We start from the raw sequence: 20,659 nt of genomic DNA, 5'->3' as shown, positions 1-20,659 counted from the left end.
TGAGGAGGAATTGAAGAACCTTGTAATGAGAGTGAAAGAGGAGAGTGCAAAAAACGGTCTGAAACTCAACATCAAAAAAACTAAGATCATGGCCACTGGTCCCATCACCTCCTGGGAAATAGAAGGGGAAGATATGGAGGCAGTGTCAAATTTTATTTTCCTGGGCTCCATGATCACTGCAGATGGAGACAGCAGCCCCGAAATTAAAAGACGCCTTCTTCTTGGGAGGAAAGCGATGACAAATCTGGACAGCATCTTGAAAAGCAGAGACATCACCTTGCCAACAAAAGTCCGAATAGTCAAAGCTATGGTTTTTCCTGTCGTGATGTATGGAAGTGAGAGCTGGACCATAAAGAAAGCAGACCGCCGAAGAATTGATGCCTTTGAATTGTGGTGCTGGAGGAGGCTCTTGAGAATCCCCTGGACTGCAAGGAGAACAAACCTATCAGTTCTAAAGGAAATCAACCCTGAGTGCTCACTGGAAGGACAGATCCTGAAGCTGAGGCTCCAGTACTTCGGCCATCTCATGAGAAGAAAAGAGTCCTTGCAAAAAACCCTGATGTTAGGAAGGTGTGATGGCAAGAGGAGAAGGGGACGACCGAGGATGAGATGGCTGGACAGTGTCTGTGAAGCAACCAACATGAACCTGACACAACTCCGGGAGGCAGTAGAAGACAGGAGGGCCTGGCGTGCTCTGGTCCATGGGGTCACGAAGAGTCGGACACGACTAAACGACTAAACACACACACACATGGGTGCATATTGGCACTCAAAGTGTCATATAGATTACACTGAAAGCCCATGGGAAGTAAAAGCATGACAAGGTTGCTGCCAGTGTCCCAGGTAGGTCATCGGGCCTTGCCTATCTGCTTTCAGATGGCTCTGAAAGTGAGAAAACACATGGACTATAGGAGTGTCAGGTAGAAGGAGAGTAGAAGGAGAGCTGTGAGCTTCTGAGGACAAGGCTCAGCTGGGCGAACCTGGCTGGGGCAGGGAGGGAGCTAAAAGGGTGTGAGAGAGAGGGGAGCTGGAGGTAAGCAAAGTGGGCAGTAATGGATGGCTTCCTCTGGGACTGTGGAAGACAGTGAGGCCTCAGATGGTGAAGAAACTTGGAGAGAAGCCACACAGGAACTGATGTTTTATGCCAATGGGAATTTTGAATACTGGCTAGAGGAAGACTCTTGGTGAGGCATCTTGGATGGGTTAGTGGTAGTAAAGGCAGAAGGGTGCAGTGGTGTGGTTCTCATATTTGCCTGCTAGAGTCCCCACCTCAACTAGTATACCCCTAACAATGTAGGAAGTCAACAGGTCCCACTCCCCCAAACTTGACCTAGTGCTGAGGGACTGGAAAACAGTTTCAGGAGGAGTCAGAGGGTGCCATCTAGATGGCCATACATCAGGGATATTTTAACTGTGGACTTTCTGCACTAACAGGTACTCCTGAGGTCCCTTCTAACTCTTAATTCTATTAATCTAATTCACTTTCTGACATATCAGGACGAAGTTCTGTCAAAACCTTTAGCTTGAATGGGCAGCCAGATACAAACATGACAACCAGCTAGAATATACCCACTCCAGGGAACATTCTATGCTGCAGCTTCAATAGTAAAACTAGGAGTAAACTTATATGCAGAAGTATACAGTAGGATGGATGTTAAATTGTTTGCCTATAACTTACACCAAGTTTCAGTATTTATTCGTTTTCTTCATTAAAAAAAAGACTATTAAGATTGTTAACCTGACTATACAACCCGTTTGGATAATGATAATATGGGAACATTCATGCATTATTTTTAAATCAAAAAGAAGTGCACAGAAAGGGCCATTTTCTCCAAGTATTCAGTGCTGTACAAAGCACTATCCTTCCCTGTAACAACACTATCCAAGCATATTTTTTGTGAGCAGTCCTGTAAAATGCAAAATCAAGTTGCCATAAGCATGAATTGAATATAGAAAAATCAACAGGCCCACTAAAGTTCAGATTAAAGACTCTACCAAGAGTTGGATGACCATGATGAAAGGGGGTCAGCTGTGGTGCAGTGATCTGAGAAGGAAAGAGGAACTCTGAAAATTGAACAGAAGAGTCTTCATGCAGTGAAAACTCTGTTTGTGAAATGTGTCAACAGCCAGTGACCCCTCAACTCACCCCTTATCTTGCAGCCCTTTGCACCACAGCCTGCTCCCATTCATCAAGATTCCTTGACCATTGGAAAAGGCTATTCAGTGGGATGGCATGAACTGCTGGGAGATGTTTTTCTCCAGAGCAGTGGTTCCCAACCTTGGGTCCCTGGATGCTTTTGAACTGCAACTCCCAGAAGGCTTCACCATTAACTATGCTAGTGAGAGCTTCTGGGAGTTGCAGTCCAAGAATGTCTAGGGACCCAAGTTTAGAAACTACTGCTCTAGATCAATGAATTCCACTGAAATGATCACAAACTTTCTTTTTCAAATACATATAAAATCTTCTCTTGTACTTACTTCACAGCACCACTGTTGCCTTCATCATTATCTGAGGAAGATGATGTAGAGGAGGTGGGAAAATATGTTGAATCGACATGATTGGGGCTTCCACTCTGAGCTGGGTTTATTGGGGAGGATCGTTCATATAATGGCGTATGTTTTCCTTCATGAGGAATGTTGCTGTAGTTGTTCTGCTCTGAAAGACCTTTTCCTCCCGTGTCCAAGGTGACGGCTGGTTCTGAGAGGCTATAGGGATATGGACCATGGCCTTGAGCGTTACCTTGACTAGACATGTGCTGGGCCTAAAAAAAACAGGACAATTATAAATCAGAACATGTCTTCTTAAATCTGTGCCCCATCCCAGACACATAACACCTGCTTCCAACAAAGGCAGGAGTATAAAGAAAAGGCAGAGTATACTTACCACATGTTTTGCTTGCAGAGGGGGCTGTGGAATGTTAAGCATCTGAGGAGAAACATACGGTGGCACTATACCCGGCATTCCAAATTGATTTGGTCTGGCTGAAAGCGGAAATGATCTGTTAATTACATTGGCTGTAATCTTGCCTTGTACACAGTCCAGACAAATGTAAGTTTTAGGTGTCCCATTAACATGGGGGAGGAGGAAGCAAACCATGTCAAGAACACAAGCCTCAGTGTTAGGCTTCTGTTGTTTTAAAACATGGATCTCATTTCATATATTACAGTTTATTTGTTCTTCTTCTATTTCAACTTTCAGCACTTGTGCCACTTTCCTTCATTTCTCTCTCTCTCTAGAGACACATTCTTCAAGTCCTTCTTTTCTGCCCATTTATTTTTATTTCACAGTATCTTTTCCTGTTCTGTTTATATTATAGTCACCTCGAAGATTTTAGCTTCCTTTGTTTCCTTTCCATTGCTCAGCCGAACAGGAAACACAATGCTCAGGTCCTTTTTCTAATTCTGACATAAAATTTGCTTTTAATATCACCAATTTCATATGAAATGTAAGCATGGTAGTTGGAATGTGAGGTGCTGGAAAGCTACAGTCACTTTAAAAAGTCTTCCCCAAAATGAATGCAACAATCCTCACTGTGATTGGTAAAACATTCTCTTCTCTCAGAAAGCACGACTCATAATGAAAGAGAAGAATCAAACACATGAAAGTAGCCTCCCTTTACATAATGCATCCAAGATCAAACAATACTTCACTGATAGCTCTGCTTTCAATTAACCCAATGAATATCAGTTAATTAGCATTTATGTGAGAAAATGAGCAGATTGCTCTCTTACCCTTTCACTTGGCAAACAGAGAACCTAATCCTTGCTACAAATTTGTGCCCTTTAACAAGGTAGGTTATTACAGAATAAGTAGACTACTGTAGAGTAAGGCAAATCTCTCACTGTTTAACCAGCTCTGTTATTTTTTGAGTTTGTGTTTCTAGCATTACTCTTATTTGTGAGTTAATACAGTGGTGCCTCGCGTAACGAGCGCACCGCATAACGACGAAATCGCATAGCGATCCGTTTTTTCGGATCGCTAATGCGATCGCTTAACGTTTTTTATATAGGGCTAAATTCGCTTTGCGAAGACCGGTAAGCGTTTCGCTTACCGATCTTCACAAAACGAAGCCCGACGATCAGCTGTTCGGCAGCCAAAATGGCCGCCGGAAGCCCGGAAATGGCCCAAAATGGCCGCGCGCAGCGTTTTCGCGCCCTCGTTAAGCAAGGCGAGGGCGCGAAAATGGCTGCCGGTCATTACGAAGCTTCGCTGAACGGTGAGTATTTGGCCCATTTGGAACGCATTAAACCATGTTTAATGCGTTCCAATGGAAATCCCTGCCCCGTTCAACGATGCTTCAGCATAGCGAAGGTTAATCCGGAACGGATTAACCTCGCTATGCGAGGCACCACTGTATATCTGTTTAGTGCTTTTAAAAATATTGTAATAATTTATTATTTAGCTTTTAACTTTTTAAAAAAATATTGTGAAATAATGGATCCATTAGCAGAAAGGAGGGATATAAATATTTTAAATAAACAAAATAGATAATAAAGAAAGAACTAATGTGATTTTCACTGCAAACTGAAGCAACATCACTCTAGGCCAGAATACCCAAAAACGGAGATCTTATATTTATCCATATGATGTTCCATCCCATTTGCAAGGGGGTCTTCTGCCACTATTTCTAAAAACTTGCAATAGATGTTACCTTTAATAATGGTCTAGTTTTAGATTTCCATATGGAAACACTGTGTGGACTAGAAAAGTCCCTCTGCCCTAACTATCACAATTGTATTGTATCTGTATATACTGAAGAAGACCAGGTTTGGGACTTGTTGGAAGTTATCCAGTGCTGTAAAAAAAAAAAACACAAAAAAAAACCCTGATACTCTTCCACTTCCTACTTTTGAAGCAAAGTTCACTGTGTCATCTTAATATAGGCAGCCTTTTATATATACCAAGAAGCCAACATGTTTTCTTTCTGGCACGTACAAGCACCTGTTCAGGCCAGACTACAAAAGACTAGACTGATAAAGGAAAGGTTCCAAAGAAACAATGAATAAGCATGTAATACAAGTGGTTGGAACGCCTTTGCCAGGAATGAGTGGTACATTCCAGGATTAATCTCACAAATCACCCCCAGTTCCTTGACAGAACAGGTCATCACCTGTCTGTAACTAAAATTACAGTGCCATGCTCAGAAGAAAGTATCAGTTTTTACCTAGGTAGTGTGGTGGATGAAATGGCATAGGCTTATTGGTTGCTGAATAATATGCAACTGCTCTCTTAAATCGTTTCACTTTGTCATCCGTTCTAGACTGGAAAAAAAATTAAACATTTTAATACATATATAAATAAACAACTAGAGTCGGTCCTAACAATATTATTGAAAGCTGGACTCAGTATGCGAACTTGTAAAACAAAATTCAAAAGATTTACAAATTTTAAAATTGTGAAGGGATGACAATACACATAGACCCAAACACATTTAAATCTTCTATACAGGAGGAAATAATACATAAATACATTATGGTACATGAACTCACACTAGCAATCCACTTACTATTTGCCAGAACAACATGATTATAACAAGTGCATAGAACAAACTATGTTCTTTTACCTGCGAATATTGAAAAACATCTTTAGCTATGGCATCCAAATCAGAAGTGTCCTGAATATTGCGGACATAGTCTGCTACGGCTTTGATCACTACATCACAAGGTGGTAAAACTAACTGGTGTGCTCGTACCTAGAAACAGAAACACATATTAAAATCCCCAACACAGCAGACGTTCCCACAGTTGGTCAACTACCAAACAACAGGCCTGAATTGACTTCCATTGTAAAATAGGCTAAAAAGCAATCCTATTAACACAAGCAGAATTTAGCAGCTTGTGTGTCTGAGATATACACCAATATCTGAGGATACTTTCAAAGTATCCTCAATAACTTTCAATAACAATATAAAAATATTTTAAGTATAAATCATTGCTATTCTTCTGAGCTGTCAAAGGAGAAGCCTGCCTCTCCAAATGCAGCAGTTATTTTGTGATTAAGTGGCAGGCACTAAAGCATTTCTATTAATGATATGTGATCAAAATGAAGTGGAAGCCAGGTTTTTAACTTGATGCGAAGAAGCAAGACAAAGAAGTGGCTAAATATATCATGAAAGAGAAATACGGGAATTTTGCAAAATGGATAAAAACGAACAATTTTGAAAAATAATGGATTTCAATTATAGGGTCCCTCTAAAACAATGGACTTGTTAAAAATCAAATTTGAACAAAAAGTGTTATAGTCTACTTATCACTTCAAAATATATTTGAAGCACACTATCAAATATGTTAAGGCTGGTTGTTTTCCAGAAACAAGAATATGGCCTTCCTAAATTTCTGATATTAAAAAAACAGCACAGTAAATTTGTACTGAATCTGCTATTCCAGTCTTCCTAGTTCATTTATCCCGCCAGTCATTTTATCAATTACTCCACCAAGCCACAGAAGTGAATTAATTCTGCTGTTTTACATCTAGCAATCCCTCAAAGCACTTGAATGATTATTACTGACTTTCCCAAACAAAGAAAATTGTGTATTTTATTTTCATCTACTAATCATGTCTGTTTACCTAGTACCTATAGCTTCTGCTTATGTTTAATTAGAAGCAAAGACCTCACTTTCTTTTATGGAGACTTGCTTGAAAATAACTATGCACAGGAGTGATTTTTAGGCAAATCCAAGCCTGTTTTCTGTGGACTACATACAGAAAGATTATATGCTACATTACCTTACTGAACGAAGCTATTTCATTAAAGATAAATGTTATAACAGTTACAACAATATAATGTCCAAACATGTCCAGTAAATGTATCCATTTCATGACGTGAAAATTTTATTTAATCAACCCTGGGGCTGTCTTGTGTTAAAGTAAACAGAAAATACTGAATACTGACATTTATTGGAACTGTCACCAACTTTAGGGAGATAATTTTTTTTCCAGACATCTCACTAGTAACATTTTGAAACCAGCCAAATACCTTTGACCTATGGCCAAATTTCATTTTCAAAATTCAATAATTTATTGAGAAATCTCCAGAACAAGGTATGAGAGAAACAATGGCAAAATATTTCTCACATTTGAAGAATGGAACTGAAAATGAAACAAATTCTTAAGGCTTTTAAGAGATCTCAGAATATTAAGTAGACTGTTTCTTGTTCTCCAAGATGTGAAGTATTACCAGTAATTACCCGTATTTGTTGCATTTTATTGGTAAAGTCCTTGTATTTTATTTGCCCAGATTCCACAAAATATAAGTACAGTACTAAAATGTCTGCAGTTTGACAACATAAAGCCTCTTCTCTATAATCTTCACCCAACCCTGTGCATGTTTACTATCAAGCAAGCCCCACTGAGGTTAGTTAAGCTTAGGTCTACAAAGGATGGCAGCCAAACATATATTTTGCTACATTCAGAGAAACATAATAAATGAAAGTTTCCCAAACCAACTGAAATACTCTTGAAGAAATATAAACCTACATTTTTCTAACAGCGGCAAAATTGTTACACGCCACATTGTACACTTTTCAACATAAATAATTTGAATTACTGAAAAAAAAGGAGAAATGTAGAACCTTCAGGCTTCAATCTGATACACATTTATTCAGAACTAGGTCTGAACTAAGCAGGACTTCCTCCTGAGTAGACATGCACAGGACAGTATTCTAAATCCTCTTTTTTATCCAAACTAACCTATATGCCAGAATGAGCAAGAAATACTGTATTTATGCAACCAGAACAAAATCAAGCTTGACATAATTACAATGTTGCAGCAATATGATATTGCCATATCTAAGAACAATCTAATCAATAAGCTAATAAGAGATTCTGGGAAGCACCTCACAATCTCTGGTGCAATTATGAATGGAAAAAAAATTAGTATTTACAATTTTAAATAAGCAAACCCCCCATTTTATCTCAAAACATCATTTTTCAGAAAAAGCAAAGTCTACGAAAATTAAGTTCTGCGAGTGGTCGCAGTATGTCAGTATGAATACAAACTGAATTCAGTCTTTGCTTACTTGGTTCCTTCCAAATGTGCTTAAACCTAGCTGTTTCCCCTCTCCAGATGACAAATGATGTCTCTCCAGAGAAAAGGCTCCTGCTCACATATAAGCTCTCCATGTGAGCAAGAAACCTGGAAAAGAAGTCTTTTTGCTCAAAAGCCTACACGCAAGCAGGAACCTTTCCTCTGGGCACACATCATCCTCTATGCTGAGAAACCAATTACTGTAAGAGACCAGTCTAAGCGTTCCCCCTCAAAGCTCCCTGGAGAGGACTGGCAAGTAATAACTGAATAAGGCTCAAAGTCCTTCCCATCAATCAATGCCTTTCAGAGGAAGGCCAACGTACTTAAATATTTTCTAACCACAGCACTGCTAAGACACAAGGCCATTCCTGGAGGCTCTTCTTTGGCTACTCACAAACAAGGCAGGCATCCTCTGCGCAAAGTGTCTTCCAATAGCAGGCTCCTCTACTCAGTCAGCTGGCACTGCTACAGTCTTTCCAATGCCAGGGACCTTTTTGTTTTCTGGTCTTAAAAAAGGTAGCTACCCTGCTTCCCCGAAAATAAGCCCTAGTATGATTTTTCAGGATGCTCATAATATAAGCCCTACCCCCAAAATAAGCCCTAGTTGAGTCAAACCCCGCCCTCCAGTACTGTGCAGCATTGTGCAGCAACCAGAAAATGACATGACTGTAAAATAAAACCTTCCCTGAAAACAAGCCCTAATGTGTTTTTTGGAGCAAAAATTAATATAAGATCCTGTTTTATTTTCGGGAAAACATGATAATACACATTTCATCACCTAGATTTCAGTTACCTTTCTGCTGTACTATCCACTATACTTTTTTAAAAAACACTGTACTATCCACTGCTGTACTATCCACTGTACTTTTTTAAAAAACAGCAGCTTATGGTATTTTAATGACAATCTTTTAAGTATAAGTACAGTGGTGCCTCGCATTACGACATTAATTCTTTCCAACGAAATCACTGTAGAACGAAAACATCGTAATGCGAAAAGAAAAAACCCATTGAAACACATTAAAACCCGTTTAATGTGTTCCAAAGGGCTGTAAACTCATCGTCCAGCGAAAATCCTCCATAGGGCGGCCATGTTCGCTGCCTGTGCAGCGAGGAATCCGTCCCAGAAAATGGGGGGGGGCATTTTGAAACCGCCGATCAGCTATTGGAAAATTGTCATTTTGCGAAGAATCGGTTCCTGAAGCAGGGAACTGAGCATCTGAAAGCAAAATTCCCCCATAGGAAACATCGTTTAGCGATCGCAAAAACGATCACAAAAAGTTCATCGTAATGCGGTTTTGTTGTTAAATGGGGCATTTGTAAAGCGAGGCTCCACTGTATATAACCTCAGCGGTTTTGGAAACTCCCTCTCTTTGGGGGGTGGGTGACTCTCTCGGCAAAGAGTGAGGTTTGCAGCTTGGGGATACATCTGGACCCGGCACTCACCATGGAAACCCAGGTGGCGACAATGGTCCAATCCGCCCACTTTCACCTTTGGCGGATTGCCCAGCTGCGCCCCTATCTTGATGTCGGGGTGCTCACCACTTTAGTGCATGCACTTGTAATCTTGAGATTAGACCACTGTAATGCACTCTACGTGGGGCTACCTTTCAGACTGATGTGGAAGCTTTAAATGGTGCAGAATGCGGCGGCCAGACTTCTTACTGGGGTGAGGAAACACCAGCATATCTCTCCCACTCTGGCCGCATTGCATTGGCTGCCCGTGCGCTTCTGTGTCGATTTCGAAGTTTTAATGATAACATATAATGCTCTAAACAGTTTAGGATCTCGTTATCTGACGAAACGCCTTCTCCCACCAAAATCTATCCGTATCACTCGATCTAGCCAGGAGGTGCGACTGAGGAGCCTAACGCCAAGAGAGGCCTGAAAGGGAAAAAAACAAGAAACCGGGCCTTCTCGGCAGTCGCTCCTTGGTTATGGAATAATCTACCTCCAGAGATCCGTATGGCTCCCTCGCTGGGTATTTTTAAAAGCCAATTAAAAACTTGGCTATTCAGGCAGGCCTTCCCCCCAGGCACTATTTGATCTATATTCTTTATTTTTTAATCTTGAATTACTTCTTAATCTTGATAATGCTTTTTTAATTGTTTATTTTGTATGTTGTATGCCACCCAGAGTAGTCAAACAACTAGATGTGCATGATATAAATATAATAAATAAATAAATATAATAAAATATAAATTAGACAACCCCCAAAAACATTATTTGCTATGTAGCAGATACATTTATTACTAAAAGTGCTAAATAAAAATAAGTTTTCAGAGCTGGAGATTTGATCCCTGACTATTTCAACTGGTGAGGGTCATCATAGATTCCACTTGCTATTTCCTGGGAATGTTCTACTGATCTCAATTAATTCCTTCCAAATGAGCATCCATTCCTTAGGAACTTGAATCTCTTAGTGGACTTACCCAATATTATATGTTTATATTTCAGCCCTAACAATTACTAGAATTTCAGCTATCAAAGCTATGTTCTAGAAGCAATATTCTAGGACACAGGAAAGAGGAAGCCAGAATGTTGGCCAACATAATCTTCAAAACATTAGTTTCATACATTTCAAGCTACAGGTAATATCATATCCCAAGGGCACAAAACCAGGCAAAAATACTATTATTACAATTGCTTCCCAGTACAATTTTTAAACCCCACTAATGCCTTAGCCCCAATCACTAGAAGCCATTCCAAATGAAAATATCTTAAAATGTTTCTGAAAGGTCCATGGGCTTTAGCAAGACTCCAAGGAAAGGGAGTTCCCTAATGGGTTGAGCTGCCACCAAAAATGCCTCTCTCTGCATCCCTGTCATATAGATTCTGCACAGAGATGGTATAGTGAGGTGAGAGCTAAAGTTAATTGTTGGCACTCTTCATGATGGACTCAAAACAACTGAAAGCACTGCACATCAGGACTTGCGCTCTGAAATGGCCTAATGTCAGGGTGGACAAAAATCAATGAGTTTTTAAAAATCAAATTGATTAAAATCATAATTGAAATAAAAAAATCTGATTTTCCTTTTACTAAAATCATGATTGAAATCAATGGCTAATATAAAATGTTAAATGCAGAAAAGAGTAATAGAATAATGTGCTTCACGTAAAATACACACATTAAAATACATGCTACTGCCTTCTACACCATACCATACCAAACCATACTGCTGCAGATTCACATGAAATGGCTTGCCACACAGAGTGAGGGTCAAACCCTTTGCAATTCCCACTAGAAGCCTTTCTATTGGAGAATGTTGCTGTATAATGGCTTGTCAAAACAAAACACGACGAAACCTATTATGTATGACAATGGAAAAACAACGTGCATACACTATTATCCCTTCTGGTCTTACACTTACTTTAATTCTTTACAACACCGAACTAAAGAAGAAAAACAGCCATCCGCAAATAAAGTATTTCTGCCATACATCAAAGGGGTCACATACCGCTTTTGAAAAAACATAACCTACAAACAATATTCAAGCCCACCACAAAGATACAACAAATGTTACGGTCAGCAAAGGACAGAAGGGACCCCCTCACCACTGCAGGAGTATACTGGATACCTTGCAGTTGTGGCCAGGTATATATTGGAACCTCTGGGCTACTCAGGTATAATATAAACCAAATCCCTTATGAATACACAGTGGAAGTGAACAGATTTAAGGAACTCGATTGGGTGGACAGAGTGCCTGAAGAACTTTGGATAGAGACTCGTAACATTCTACAGGAGGCAGCAACAAAAACTATCCCAAAGAAAAGGAAATGCAAGAAAGCAAAGTGGCTGTCCAATGAGGCCTTAAAAATAGCAGAGAGGAGAAGGGAAACAAAATGCAAGGGAGATAGGGAAAGCTACAAAAAATTGAATGCAGACTTCCAAAGAATAGCAAGGAGAGACAAGAGGGCTTTCTTAAATGAACAATGCAAAGAAATAGAGGAAAATAACAAAAAAGGAAAAACCAGAGATCTGTTCAGGAAAATTGGAGATATTAGAGGAACATTTTGTGCAAAGATGAACATGATAAAGGACAAAAATGGGAGGGACCTAACAGAAGCAAAAGACATCAAAAAGAGGTGGCAAGAATACACAGAGGAATTATATCAGAAAGATTTGGATAGTCCGGACAACCCAGACGTAGTTGCTGACCTTGAGCCAGCCATCCTGGAGAGTGAAGTCAAGTGGGCCTTAGAAAGCCTGGCTAACAACAAGGCCAGTGGAGCTGATGACATTCCAGTGGAACTATTTAAAATCTTAAAAGATAATGCTGTTAAGGTGCTACATTCAATATGCCAGCAAGTTCGGAAAACTCAACAGTGGCCAGAGGACTGGAAAAGATCAGTCTACATCCCAATCCTAAAGAAGGGCAGTGCCAAAGAATGCTCCAACTACCGTACAATTGCACTCATTTCACACACTAGCAAGGTTATGCTCAAAATCCTATAAGGTAGGCTTCAGCAGTATGTGAACCGAGAACTCCCAGAAGTACAAGCTGGATTCCGAAGGGGCAGAGGAACGAGAGACCAAATTGCAAACATGCGCTGGATTATAGAGAAAGCCAGAGAGTTCCAGAAAAACATCTACGTCTGCTTCATTGACTATGCAAAAGCCTTTGACTGTGTGGACCACAGCCAACTATGGCAAGTTCTTAAAGAAATGGGAGTGCCTGACCACCATGTCTGTCTTCTGAGAAACCTATACGTGGAACAGGAAGCAACAGTTAGAACTGGATATGAACAACTGATTGGTTCAAAATTGGGCAAGGAGTACGACAAGGCTGTATATTGTCCCCCTGCTTATTTAACTTATATGCAGAATACATCATGCGGAAGGCTGGACTGGAGGAATCCCAAGCCGGAATTAAGATTGCCGGAAGAAATATCAACAACCTCCGATATGCAGATGATACCACTCTGATGGCAGAAAGTGAGGAGGAATTAAAGAACCTTGTAATGAGGGTGAAAGAGGAGAGTACAAAAAACGGTCTGAAGCTCAACATCAAAAAAACTAAGATCATGGCCACTGATCCCATCACCTCCTGGGAAATTGAAGGGGAAGATATGGAGGCAGTGACAGATTTTACTTTCTTGGGCTCCATGATCACTGCAGACGGAGACAGCAGCCACGAAATTAAAAGACCCCTGCTTCTTGGGAGGAAAGTGATGACAAACCTCAACAGCATCTTAAAAAGCAGAGACATCACCTTGCCAACAAAAGTCCAAATAGTCAAAGCTATGTTTTTTCCTGTCATGATGTATGGAAGTGAGAGCTGGACCATAAAGAAAGCAGACCACCGAAGAATTGATGCCTTTGAATTGTGGTGCTGGAGGAGGCTCTTGAGAGTCCCCTGGATTGCAAGGAGAACAAACCTATCAATTCTAAAGGAAATCAACCCTGAGTGCTCACTGGAAGGACAGATCCTGAAGCTGAGGCTCCAGTACTTTGGCCATCTCATGAGAAGAGAAGACTCCTTGGAAAAGACCTTGATGTCAGGAAAGTGTGACGGCAAGAGGAGAAGGGGACGACAGAGGATGAGATGGCTGGACAGTGTCTGTGAAGCAACCAACATGAAATTGACACAACTACGGGAAGCAGTGGAAGATAGGAGGGCCTGGCGTGCTCTGGTCCATGGGGTCATGAAGAGTCGGACACGACTAAACGAACAAACGATATATTGGAACCACAAAACGAAGCATCTGCACCAGAATCAAAGAACATTAGAGACATTGCAGACTAAAACAACCAGAAAAATCTAAAAGAAACTGGACATGAAATTCTATTTCAAAATACTGAAATATTGGACAACACCAGCAATCATTATGTCAGACTGCACAGGGAAGCCATTGAAATCCACAAGCACCAGCAGAATTTCAACAAAAAAGAGGAAAGTTTGAAACTCAACAAAACTTGGCTCCCAGCTCTCAAAAATACAGTATGCAAAAGGTCAACAAACTCTACCCAGCCACAAGGACCAGCTAATGACACCCATCAACCACAGTGACAGATAATCTCTCCTTCTTATCACGACAATACACCCACAACAAGACACACTAGTCACCCTTCTACAGAACAAGACAAAAGCCCATCTCACAACCATAAATACTCCACTCCCAAGCCAACTACACCAGAGCACAGAGTGCTGTCCTCTGAAGATGCCGGCCACAGAGACTGACGAAATGTTAGGAAGAACAACCTTCAGATCACGGCCAAAGAGCCCGAAAAACCCACAACAATCATTAGATCCCGGTCGTGAAAGCCTTCGCACATACATTCTTGGTATTTATTTGAAACCTGAAGACCTCATATGCCATTCACAAAAGATCCAGCTCTCAACTTTCATAACTGAACAGAGTTACTAGAGATTACCTCATGTGAAAACCACCATTCTTATTTAGCCACCAGAAGACAGGGACAAAGTCAAAAGGGTAGTGGGGAAAAAAGAGGATTAATTTAAATTTGGGAATAAAATACACTCTAGAGAACCCTATATTTCTATAAGTATCTGCTATCTTTAGAAGTGAGTACTCAAGAGTACTGGAAAGAATAATTTGAGAGAAAATTAAGATGAAAATTTCCGTGAGACTAAGGTAGACTCTTAACAAATAACTCAAATTTAATTGTTTGTAATGCATGGCCCCTCTTTTCATGCTGAATCTGTGAAAAAGATCAGGGTTTCTCATTTTAGGAGAAGTGACTAGGTCCTGTATCAGTTCCAAAGTTTAATCCCATTCAGTTCCAAATCTGATGCCTGTTAATTGCAGCATAAATTTTGTATGCAAAAAGTTTCCAAAATTAAAAGAAAATAGCCTGGGAATTTGGAACTTGACACAAACACTCTTGTGTAAGAAATCAGGAAGTAAGATCTTCTAAACAAAAATGGTTTTTAGGAATGTCTATAATTTGAGTGGCTCCAGCATAAAATCTGAGAGAGGGAAGAGAACACAAATGAAACCGGAGAACAAAAATACTACCTGAAAAAACAAAGGCAACAAGAGAATCCATTCAGAAAACTGGGTGGCAAGGCAACCACTATTCATCTTCAAGAAAGGAGTTCTCTGTAGCAAATGGCCTACTGTAAAATTGCATTTTAAATAGCTTAGTTCAGCTATAAAACTATTCAGCTGCTACAACATGAAGGCAATGCCCAAGGGGGGGGGGGCAGAAAGATCATTTGTTGTTAATAATGATAGTTGTCAACATTTTTGCCTTCTCCCCTTATCACAAAACTACCTCACAGAAATTTAAAATATCTACAAAAGGTTCTAATAATAAACAACAAATAAAGTTGTTGCATATCATCTAAACATATAAAGCCAGTGTTCCGCATTCCCTAAGCTCAAAGCTGCCATGTAATGAATCCAATGGTTCACAGTGTGTTATGACTACATCTGATAGGAGTTGCAGTCCATCAACATCTGGGGACCTACAAGTCTCCAGCCCATCAAGAGTATTTTAAGTGCTTTTAGCTTTATCTATGTGCTCCCTTCTGATCGTTTATTAAACAGCATTCTCACAGCTGTTGCTGCTGCAAGAGTTGGATACAGTAAAATAAACAAGTTGGGTCTAAAGAGCACTACTAATTTTTATGAACATCAATAGATGTCCACTAGTAAGGTCACAGAGGTCGTATACCAACTATGAAACTTGATTCCAACATACAGTGGGGTCTCGACTTAAGAACTTAATCCGTATTGGAAGGCAGTTCTCAGGTCGAAAAGTTCTTAAGTCGAATCTGCATTTCCCATAGGAATGCATTGAAAACTATTTAATCCGTATCTGCTCTTTTCGTCCATAGAAACTAATGGGAAGCTGCTATTCCGCCTTCTGCCACTAGAGGGGGATATTTTTTTCTTTTTTCCTTTTAACCTAAGATGACTTAGCTGTAAAAAAAAGGAAAAAAAGAGTTCGTAACTCGAATCTAAGTTCGTAAGTCGAGTCCATATATTCCTATGAGAGCGGTTCGTAAGTCGAGACCCCACTGTATCTAGCACTTCAAGTAAGGTGTTGCAGTATATTTATAAAGTACCTAAACCACACTGTGGTTTCTTCCACAGCTTAGGTATTTCTGCTATCCTCTAACTGTGAGGTATGACAGCATCATCAGTCACAGTAAACAGGAACCCCTAGTAGATTAGGAAGTGACCTCTAAATAATCTCTGCCTCCCAAAACCCCTTGCCCATAGCAGCTGCCGCCACAATTCAGGGAAGTTAGTACCAAGATATAGCAACGAAAAGCCTGGGTAATGAAAGCCACTTCCAGAAAAGGCCTGGAGGGCCCTACTATGGATGTAAATAAGGCACCAAATCAGCAGGACTAGGGAGTACCCTCTATTCCAAATGCTCCTTGAACAGCCACTACCTCAGAGTTTTGCAGACTGTGGCACATCGACACCACCTGCTCAGAAGATCAGCAACACTGGATGAAGTAAGAAAAAGAAAGAACACTATGCTGCCCAATCACAGTATCCCTCCACTCCTGCAACCACATGACATCAGCACCATCTAATTATGCCAGATCGTTATATTGAGGAGGCATACTGTGTTCGAAATAAAATTGTGACTTTAAATTACAAATAACTTCAAATACTTAACAGTATACAAGTATGAGATAAATAAATGATTGCTTTTATCTGGAACCAGATAGAAGTTCAAAAGACATTAAATGGGCTGAGCTTTAAGTGTCTGCTGAAAAGACATTTGTTTGTTTGTTTGTTTGTTTGTTTGTTTATTGTATTTATACCCCGCCTATCTAGTCATTTTGACCACTCTAGGCGGCTTACAACATAAGGATAACAAGTTCTAAAAAAATTTATAACAATTAATTAATTAAATGATTCTATAAGATGGGAAAAATAAAAATAAATCAAATAAAGAGAAAAAAAAGGAAAGAGGACAGGAATTAACTGGAAGGGAAGGCCTGCCTATACATCCATGTTTTTAGTTGGTTCTTAAAAGTACCCAGCGAGGGTGCAGCGCGAATCTCCGGAGGTAGGTTATTCCAGAGACAAGGAGCCACTGCCGAGAAAGCCCGGTTTCTAGTTCTTTCTTTCCGAGCCTCCCTCATCTTAGCTTTTGCCTGACCTTTGCTAACCTTAGGGTATATTATCCAGCAAATGCAAGTAAAAATCTGCCTCCCTTGCTAGCCCCTCCCACACTAACCCCAGACAAGGAACCAATTTCAGCCTTAGCTACTAATAGTGCATAGAGTCAGTTCATTTTTATTTATTTTTCAGAAATAGTTTGTTTACCTCAGTTCACACATGTATGCTTTCTCCCCTGAATCAAGCTGAAGAGAACCCTCTATCCCAGTTTACAATAAATGTCAAATTGGCACAGTACTATCTGCCAGCCCCCATATAAACCAGGAATCCAGGTCCCTCCATTCCCAGAGAAAATCTGTAAGTGGAAAAGCAGCCTACCAGAAAAAGAAAACTTCCAACACCAAAGGAGGTGATTCTGTAGAGACTTCAAACCAAAAACAGAATGGACACGGCACTCAAAGCATGAGTGTGTACCGCTGCACAAGTACAGCTAAATACAGGTCAAATTAGCACATGCTGTTTTGTTCACCAATAGTTTGTCATCCTTCCTTATGAATTTCACAAGAGGAACATGGGATGGTACTGTGCATGAGAACAACTGATTTGCTGGAAGACAGGTTCCAGGCCCTGGAATGGACTAGTATTAGAGTAGGAAGAATTATGTTCACTGGGTGCTAATTCTCATATTGAAAATTGTCACCATCCAGCAGGCAAAAAAGAACTACAAGGAGCAGGGAGGTGCAGAATAGAAAAGGAATGTGAAAAGGTACAGTATTTTTTGCTCCATAAGACGCACTTCCCCACCAAAAAAAAAAGTGTGGGGGGGAAGTCCCTGCGTATCATGGAGCGAAGGCAGCAATTTCGTCGCCACTGGCCCCGTGGGGGGGACGTGAGCCTTCCAGGACCCTTGTGAGGCTCCTCCATCCCCCACAGGGCCAGCACCGGCGAAATCGCCAGCTTCCAGGTGGGGGGGGGCGTTGCAAGGGTCCGAGGGAGCCTCCCAGGACCCTTGCCACGCTTCTCCCACCACCGCACGGGGCCAGCGCCGGCAAAATTGCCAGGTTCTGGGAGTCTCTTGAGGCTTGGGAAGCCTCTGAAGAGTCCCAGAAGGTGGCGATTTCGCCCCTCTGACCCCGTGAGGGCAGGGTGAGCCTCCAAAGGGTCCTAGGGTGTGTTCCATAAGATGGACCTCTCCATAAGGCTCACCAATTTTTAGGAGAAGAAAACAAATTATTTTTTTCCTGTTTTCTTCTCCTAAAAATTTGGTGTGTCTTGTGGAGAGGTGCATCTTATGGAGCAAAAAATACGGTAATACTGTTTCAGGGCTCTTGGAAACAATGTGGAAATATAGTACAGGATTTTATTTATTTATTTATTTAGGTTATTTAGGAGTGAAACTAGAGTTCTCCAGCTAAAATGGTTTTGGGAAGGGAGACAACAGTTTGATTTCTAAGAGAAGTACAAAAAATCTGGACCTGTATGGCAGCCATGGTGTCTGCACAACAAATCCTGCTCCTTGTGTGAGCAGTAGAATCACAGAACTGTAATGCCAGGAAGGACTCCAACGGTCACTGAGACCAACCTTCTGCCATAGCAAGAAATCCCAAGCAAAAGCATTCCTGACATGTTCTCAATTCAACCTCTGTATAAAAATCTTGAATGAAGCACAGCTGAAAGCAGTCTGTTCCACTGTGGAACAGCTCTTAGTGTTGAGTGGTACAGCTGTAAGATAACACCTTTCTGAAGGTATTAACAGGCACTATTAACATATTCTATTTAGCTAACAAGCCCAGCTATCTCACTATATTGGGGCCTATTCAACAGCAATATATTACAACACTTATACTGAGGGGAAAATTCACCTGACTCTAAGAAATCACAAATGAAAATTATTTTTTCCAAATGTACTAAAGCAATGTTCTCCAACCTGGGGGGGGGGGGGGGGGTGTGACCACCAAGTGGGATCATAAAGTGTGTTTTGGGGGCCCACAGATCACCTTATATGTGTTGTAGTCCTAATTTAATAATTTTTGCTTTGACTTTTCAAGAGTGGGATATTAAAGTTAAAAGCGTGGAATACCACAGTTAGCATGTATGTGTATGTATGAGAAATAGCCCCCTGGGAGGGCAGAAAGAAACCTGTAATTTGAGAAAGGACAGCTTTACCAGATTAAAAATGCCTTTTTATGGAAACACGGTGGTAGGGGCAGAACAATTACTTGGCTACTACTATAAAAAGGGGTCACAACTCAAAAAAGATTGGGAAACCACTGTCCGAATGGATCCATATCAGTGCAAAGCCATTTTCAAAGTTTAATGATTATTTTATTTTAGATAGAGTTCATGTAAACGTAAGTGATGAAGTAGAACAAAGAAATGAACACTCAAAAAATTTAAAAAAGGCTGGAGTGGCACACAATGTATGAGTAGACCTCTGCTCACACAATGAAATTTCTGCTCTCCTCCTTTCTACATGCCATCCCAAAATCTGTTAGCAAGAGCTCCCAATCTTCTGGAGCAGACTTGGAAGTGGTGGCGAAACTATTTTGCTGACGGGTAACATTCTGTCAGGAGATGACACTAAATGGATACCACTTGTTACATTTCAGCATAAGTTGGGGGTGTTTAGAACAGTATTAAACAATAACCACCCTTTAACACTAGATTTTTATTAACTTTTCAAAACTATCAAGTCACTTCTATTAACTTTACAGCATGGTACTAATGAGAGGGAAAACAGGATCTTTAAAATGATGTGCCTAATCTTAATTTAGAAAGAAAGGAACATTCCGAGCCTCAGTTTTGTTTATATAGGAAAAGAAAATATTGGAAAAGAAAAAGAATTTAATAAATTGCCACTTTAAAATGTTCACTGCTTTGGGGGCATCCTTTTCATTTTGCTTTTAAGTAAATGGCTGTATTTTTGCCCACAACAGCATTTATCTGAAATACAAGGTCAAAACAATATTTGATGCACTCAGTGATAAAGACAGCTGGTTTAGCTCTTATCAGCAGAATATTCTGAACACACATTTCTAATGGAAACAAAAGTCAGAATTAATTATTATACTGTAGTTCCTACAACCACAAGATACAGGCGCTTTAACAAAGCAGTTAACAGCATGGGAGTTATACTCAAATGGATACTGAAGACACTTAAAAAGAAACTGACTGAGAAGCACCAGAATTATGGAGGAGGAAGTGACATCACACCTGGAAATGGAAGTTTGAAAGGAGAACTCAGCAATCCTGGAGAAGATTATAATTTTTTACCCAGTAACAGGAACCGAGAAGTCCACAAAAGAAAGTAGCAGCAGCAGCAGATTAAGTGGCTGAAAAAGACAGGCAGTGAATAGAGTTTTATTCTATAACTACTAGAAGAAAAACCTCAAACGCTTCTGCTAGTACAGGGAGGATGCCATAACGTACATAAAAGACATACAGTCAAAGAGAAGATCATGTTATGCTGAAGTATCCCAACAGTTCATGGGCCTATGTTTGTAAAGGAAAATAGTTACAGACAGCTTCAAAGAAAAAAGGGAAGAGAAAAAGAACTTGTGCATGTAGTTGCTTGTGAAATGAAG

General features: G+C 40.3%; 1 protein-coding gene across 2 annotated transcripts in view; it reads right to left on the bottom strand.

Moving 5' to 3' along the window:
* FAM120A (family with sequence similarity 120 member A) overlaps nt 1–20,659 on the bottom strand; it is a 76,799-nt gene that overhangs the window by 36,101 nt on the left and 20,039 nt on the right. For both annotated transcript variants that reach the window (XM_072989662.2, XM_020803641.3), the window contains exons 4-7: nt 5,565–5,693; nt 5,166–5,262; nt 2,885–2,982; nt 2,479–2,762 (exon numbers count right to left, since the gene is read on the bottom strand). In XM_072989662.2, the coding sequence (XP_072845763.2) occupies nt 2,479–2,762; nt 2,885–2,982; nt 5,166–5,262; nt 5,565–5,693 (608 nt within the window). The remainder of the gene's footprint in view (nt 1–2,478; nt 2,763–2,884; nt 2,983–5,165; nt 5,263–5,564; nt 5,694–20,659) is intronic.

The sequence above is a fragment of the Pogona vitticeps genome, chromosome 2 (assembly GCF_051106095.1).
Source record: "Pogona vitticeps strain Pit_001003342236 chromosome 2, PviZW2.1, whole genome shotgun sequence".
In the NCBI taxonomy this organism is placed as follows: domain Eukaryota; kingdom Metazoa; phylum Chordata; class Lepidosauria; order Squamata; family Agamidae; genus Pogona; species Pogona vitticeps.
Note: the sequence above shows the minus strand (reverse complement) of the source record. Positions and strands in the feature narration are given on the sequence as shown.